Source organism: Oncorhynchus nerka, linkage group LG27 (assembly GCF_034236695.1).
Source record: "Oncorhynchus nerka isolate Pitt River linkage group LG27, Oner_Uvic_2.0, whole genome shotgun sequence".
NCBI classification, from domain to species: Eukaryota; Metazoa; Chordata; class Actinopteri; order Salmoniformes; family Salmonidae; genus Oncorhynchus; species Oncorhynchus nerka.
Genome location: NC_088422.1, coordinates 56,675,032 through 56,681,031, shown reverse-complemented (window position 1 = coordinate 56,681,031; position 6,000 = coordinate 56,675,032). Strand labels below are relative to the sequence as shown.

The window sequence follows — 6,000 nt, the reverse complement described above, 5'->3', positions numbered from 1 at the left end:
GATATTTATTTATTTCACCTTTATTTAACTATGTAGGCAAGTTGAGAACAAGTTCTCATTTACAATTGCGACCTGGCCAAGATAAAGCAAAGCAGTTCGACACGTACAACAACACATGGAGTAAAACAAACATACAGTCAATAATACAATAGCAAAATAAGTCTATATACAATGTGAGCAAATGAGGTGAGATAAGGGAGGTAAAGGCAAAAAAAGGCCATGGTGGTTGTTATATAAATATTCATACACATAGCTTATATATTATACAGCGCTAAGCCAAACCGCCTAACTACGTACCCCTGCTAAAACATTAACCAGGTCACTCTCCCTGCAATAAAACTACCCCCTCAGCTCTGTTGTTTCACGACCCCCTCTGCTCTCCTGTCTCAGGAACCCCTGAGACAAAACATCATCCTAGAATAAACAACTCTTCTCTCCTGCTACTGGTCGGGTGACCAGAACAGAAGACTGCTGTGCACCAATGGGGGCTTCTACTCTGGCTAGAGCGGGTCCGCCTCCAACCCTACGGGACCATTCAGAAGACGTCACGACAAGGCTATACCTACTTTATTCTATGTATAAAAATGAATGTAACCTCTGTATAAGTTCTGTTTTTCACCTGACCCCTCATCGGGTTATATGAACTAGATCCGTGCACGATGTAAAACAAGATATCTTTGACCAATAAACTGCCTTTTTGATACACCTGATTCCACTCTGTCCAGCACCGTTGATTTGCATTCCCTCCCCAGTAAGAAACACTAACATGGTGAAGTAAATACAATATAGCAAGTAAAACACTGGAATGGTAGATTTGCAGTGGAAGAAATGTGCAAAGTAGAAATATATATAATGGGGTGCAAAGGAGCAAAATAAATAAATACAGTAGAGGAAGAGGTAGTTGTTTGGGCTAAATTATAGATGGGCTATGTACAGGTGTAGTAATCTGTGAGCTGCTCTGACAGCTGGTGCTTAAAGCTAGTGAGGGAGATAAGTGTTTCCAGTTTCAGAGATTTTTGTAGTTCGTTCCAGTCATTGGCAGCAGAGAACTGGAAGGAGAGGCAGCCAAAGGAGGAATTGGTTTTGGGGGTGACCAGAGAGATATACCTGCTGGAGCCTTGCTACAGGTGGGTGCTGCTATGGTAACCAGTGAGCTGAGATAAGGGGGGACTTTACCTAGCAGGGTCTTGTAGATGACCTGGAGCCAGTGTGTTTGGCGACGAGTATGAAGCGAGGGCCAGCCAACGAGAGCGTACAGGTTGCAGTGGTGGGTAGTATATGAGGCTTTGGTGACAAAACGGATGGCACTGTGATAGACTGCGTCCAATTTGTTGAGTAGGGTATTGGAGGCTATTTTGTAAATGACATCGCCGAAGTCGAGGATTGGTAGGATGGTCAGTTTTACAAGGGTATGTTTGGCAGAATGAGTGAAGGATGCCCTGTTGCGAAATAGGATGCCAATTCTAAATTTAACTTTGGATTGGAGATGTTTGATGTGAGTGGAAGGAGAGTTTACAGTCTAACCAGACACCTAGGTATTTGTAGTTGTCCACATATTCTAGGTCAGAACCGTCCAGAGTAGTGATGCTGGACGGGCGGGCAGGTGCAGGCAGCGATCGGTTGAAAAGCATGCATTTAGTTTTACTTGTATTTAAGAGCAGTTGGAGGCCATGGAAGGAGAGTCGTATGGCATTGAAGCTCGTCTGGAGGGTTGTTAACACAGTGTCCAAAGAAGGGCCAGAAGTATACAGAATGGTGTCGTCTGCGTAGAGGTGGATCAGAGACTCACCAGCAGCAAGAGCGACATCATTGATGTATACAGAGAAAAGAGTCGGCCCAAGAATTTAACATTTACATTTACATTTAAGTCATTTAGCAGACGCTCTTATCCAGAGCGACTTACAAATTGGTGCATTCACCTTATGACATCCAGTGGAGCAGCCACTTTACAATAGTGCATCTAAATCTTTTAAGGGGGGTGAGAAGGATTACTTTATCCTATCCTAGGTATTCCTTAAAGAGGTGGGGTTTCAGGTGTCTCCGGAAGGTGGTGATTGACTCCGCTGTCCTGGCGTCGTGAGGGAGTTTGTTCCACCATTGGGGGGCCAGAGCAGCGAACAGTTTTGACTGGGCTGAGCGGGAACTGTACTTCCTCAGTGGTAGGGAGGCGAGCAGGCCAGAGGTGGATGAACGCAGTGCCCTTGTTTGGGTGTAGGGCCTGATCAGAGCCTGGAGGTACTGAGGTGCCGTTCCCCTCACAGCTATACTATGTGGTTCGTAAGGACAGCGTAGCTAACAAATTGTCAGCCAACATAACATGTAAGCTAACTTTTTTAAAAGTCATTACTTTATTACATTGCTTAACATTTTCTTAACATTTGTCCTAATTAGTTAAAGCAATGATTTTGTAACCGCTTTCGTTGTACTTCGGCTGCATATTTTCCGTCATTCTCTTCAAATCTAAAAATTATGTGAAGCCACGCCCATTTGCTGAAGAATTTCATTATGGGCCATAAAATAGTGTCCTCTGCGTGTATACTTCATATTTTGACAAATTTAGTACGACATCCGGGAACTTTTGTCATACTATGTCCATATTATGACCAATAAGCATACTATATACTCAAATTAATGTCACAAATAGTATGATTAGTACGGTTAGTATGAGTATTCGAACACCTCTTACATCTCCTTATGATAATACTGCACTTCTCCTGACATACATCTTGTTCTTGCCTTCTCAAGGGACGCCATTTAAATCGGCTGTCACAATCTTTGTACAATCAGCACAAACCTCCTGGAGCTGTCTGTACCTCTTCAAATCCCTTAAAGTTTTTGTTATGAGTTGCTGACCTTTAGTCAAGCTGGCACCTCTATGGGGTAATGCTTTGTGTTAATTATTTGCATGTGGAAAGCCATGCCGAGACAAATGGAGGAGGAATGGAGGGGAAAAAATAGGGAGAAGAGGTCTAAGAGAGTGAGGGAAGAAGAGGGTGCGCTTGAGTCAGATAAAATTGTGGGAAAAAAGGGAGATGGTTTGTCAAAGAAGAATGGTAGAAAGTAAGCAGAGGGAGCTGAAGACAGGAGGAGAAATGAAAGTGAAAGAGGGTGAAGTTTCAGAGGTGGTAAAGTCATCGAAGACCGATGTATGCACCGAGGATCAGGATGAAGAAGAGTCTGTGACAGTAGGAGTGAAGTTTATGTAAAAAGTGGACCCTTGCCTCTTGGCTGATCCATTTGTGGTTTCATGGTGGGTGAAAAAATAGTTGGGTCATGTGGATTCGGTGAGGGCAAGTAGAAGTGATAATTGTTTGTGTTTCTGTTGTGCAGAGGAAGAATGCGCTCAAAGTAAAACGAATGGGGGTAAGTAAAGTGAAGTGTTTTGTTCTCAAGAAAAAGGAACCAATGAAAGGAGTGATAACTGGGGTAGCAGTAGATAGAAACGTTGACCAGTTGAGGGCAAAGATCCGCGTTGTATGTGATGCTTGTCGTTTGATGCGGCGCAGACAGGGTGGCGAGAATGGGGATAGAAGTCATTGTCTGTTCTTTTGAGTTCTGAAGTTGAGTCATAAGCCTGACAAAGTGAAGTTAGGATATATAAGTTATCCTGTACGAGTGTATGTGCCAAATACTTTAAGATGTTACAGGTGTCAAGCTTATGGGTATGTGCAGAAAGGCATGAGACAAGGGAATGTGTAGTATTGGGGAAAATAGTGGAATGTTTTAATTGTAGGCAGGTTGACGTTTCCAGGGGGGGATTTGTACCTTGTCAGCTCAGGGGTTTGAACTTGCAACCTTCCAGTTACTAATCCAACGCTCTAACCACTCGGCCACCCTGCCACCCCATGGATGGAACATTTAATCAGTGGAGTAGGGTGGTGTTTATTTTATTTTAATAATTTTGAAATGAGTGAGTATAGTGTTAGATAGTAGGGTATTTATTTAGTACATTTTCTTTTTCAGTTAAAGTTTAAGGGAGTTGTACTCCAGTCTAGTAGATGGCAGTAATACAACAAATTGGATGCCAACCGCCGTTAAACATCATAGAAGAAGAAAGTTGTTGACCCCCTAGTGACCACTGTCTGTAAGTACACGTTGGAACTAGACCCGGAAGCAGCGTGTACACTGCTGAAACCAAGGAGACAGCATGGCGGAATACACAGGTACACGTGAGTTACGTAAATAGTGATAGGAAACTATAATAATATAAATACTGAATGGTGCACTACAGAGATCGGTCATCATATTGTAATTTTGATATTTTGTACTTAAAATAGTTGTTAATTTGAAGTCATGTAATGTTGCTTATGTAGCTAGCTAGCTAAATTAGCTAACGCATTTCGTATACTGGTATGCAAACGAACTAACCAGCTTGATAGCTGAGCTTGTATTGACTATACTCCATGCAGTTTATTGGATTACCACGTTAACTCATATTAAACGGAACCTGCATTGAAAAAAAATGTGGTTGAACTTAAGTGATGGCTACAGCCAGTTCATGCAATGTTTGACACTGACTCCAACGATGATTATAATGTACCTGTCTGTGCTGACTGACACCTTTGCTGACACTGACAGATCACGACGGTGGGGCAGGGGACGATGTGCCCGATCTCTCAGACAGTGATAATGAGGAACAGTGGCAGTGGATGGAGGCCAATGACAACAACGTTCAAGTTACTTGCTTATTCTGTGACAAGTGTGTATCATTTTTTTTAAGCAACTCACCGATACATGTAATCTGGTGTGAAATAGTTGTCTCTCTCTGAAAGTGTTGATGGTTAAAATATATCTTGTCCCTCATGTTTTCTCAGGATGTCAAATTCTGGACCAGAAACACTACAACACTGCCTAGTCGAGCATCAAGTCGACCTTGTAGAAGTGGTTAAGAAACACAGTAAATTTGCAAACTTATCTTATAAAGAGTTATCATTGTTTTAAGGTCATGATATAATCCATCCTCACATTTGACGTTGTTAAAATCCTTCCCCGTAGAATTAGATGACTATGGCTACATCAAGATGATAAACTACATACGAACAGAGGTAAGCACATCCCTTATTGTGTTTTGATACAGAGTGACTTCAGATCTTGGCATGGTCCAGGTAAAATAGTAATGACCCAGGTTTCATCCTTGCTTCTTGTCATTTGGAAGTGTAGTCGTCTCTCGAAGCTGAGATTGAGGTTAGACATTTCATAGAAATTGACATTGCAAAAGAACAGGTGTTTAGACTACCTGATAGAAAGAACGCAACATGTAAAGTGTTGGTTTCATGAGCTGAAATAAAATATCCCTCAAATTCTTCCTATGAACAAAAAACGTATTTCTCTCAAATTTGGTGCACACATTTGTTTACATCCCTGTTAGTGAGCATTTTTTCTTTGCCAAGATAATCAATCCACCTGACAGGTGTGGCATATCAAGAAGCTGATTAAACAGCATGATAATTTCACAAGTGTATTTGGCTGTGGACAATAAAAGGCCACTCTAAAATTTGCAATTTTGTCTCACAACATAATGCAACAGTTGTCTCAAGTTTTGAGGGAGGGTGCAACTGTCATGCTGACTACAGGAATGTCCACCAGAGCTGTTGGCAGAACATTTAATTTAATTTTCTCTACCATAAATTGCTTCCAATGTAGTTTTAGAGAATTTGGCAGTACGCGTCCAACTGGCCTCTCAGCCGTAGACCACTTGTAACCACACCACCGCAGGACCTCCACATCTGGCTTCTTCACCTGCGGGATTGTCCGGGGGGGGGGGGGGGGGGTTGGTCTGGCTCCAAAGCGGGTAGGCCTGGGAGAGCATAGTCCATAGATTAGGCCCTAATGAATTTATTTTTGACTGACTGATTTCCTTTATATGAACTGTAACTCAGTAAAATGGTTGAAATTGTTTCATGTTGCCTTTATATTTGTGTTCAGTGTATAGTGTTTTGGATCTTACTGAAAGGAAATCCATAGAAAGGGCAAATGCGGGAAGGATGCTTGGCATGCCTT

At 42.1% G+C, this 6,000-nt stretch overlaps 1 protein-coding gene across 3 annotated transcripts in view; it reads left to right on the top strand.

The window, feature by feature from the left end:
- The first annotated feature begins 2,947 nt into the window (after positions 1 to 2,947).
- Positions 2,948 to 6,000, top strand: part of prmt3 (protein arginine methyltransferase 3) — a 109,304-nt gene continuing 106,251 nt past the window's right edge. Inside the window, exons 1-6 of one of the 3 annotated variants that reach the window (XM_065011796.1) lie at positions 2,955 to 3,250; positions 3,331 to 3,363; positions 3,964 to 4,169; positions 4,579 to 4,699; positions 4,815 to 4,897; positions 4,996 to 5,045. In XM_065011796.1, the coding sequence (XP_064867868.1) occupies positions 4,148 to 4,169; positions 4,579 to 4,699; positions 4,815 to 4,897; positions 4,996 to 5,045 (276 nt within the window). In that variant the 5' untranslated portion in view covers positions 2,955 to 3,250; positions 3,331 to 3,363; positions 3,964 to 4,147. Of the gene's footprint in view, positions 3,364 to 3,963; positions 4,170 to 4,578; positions 4,700 to 4,814; positions 4,898 to 4,995; positions 5,046 to 6,000 lie in introns of all 3 variants that reach the window. The other 2 variants (XM_029638679.2, XM_029638678.2) reach the window with 2 other exon arrangements.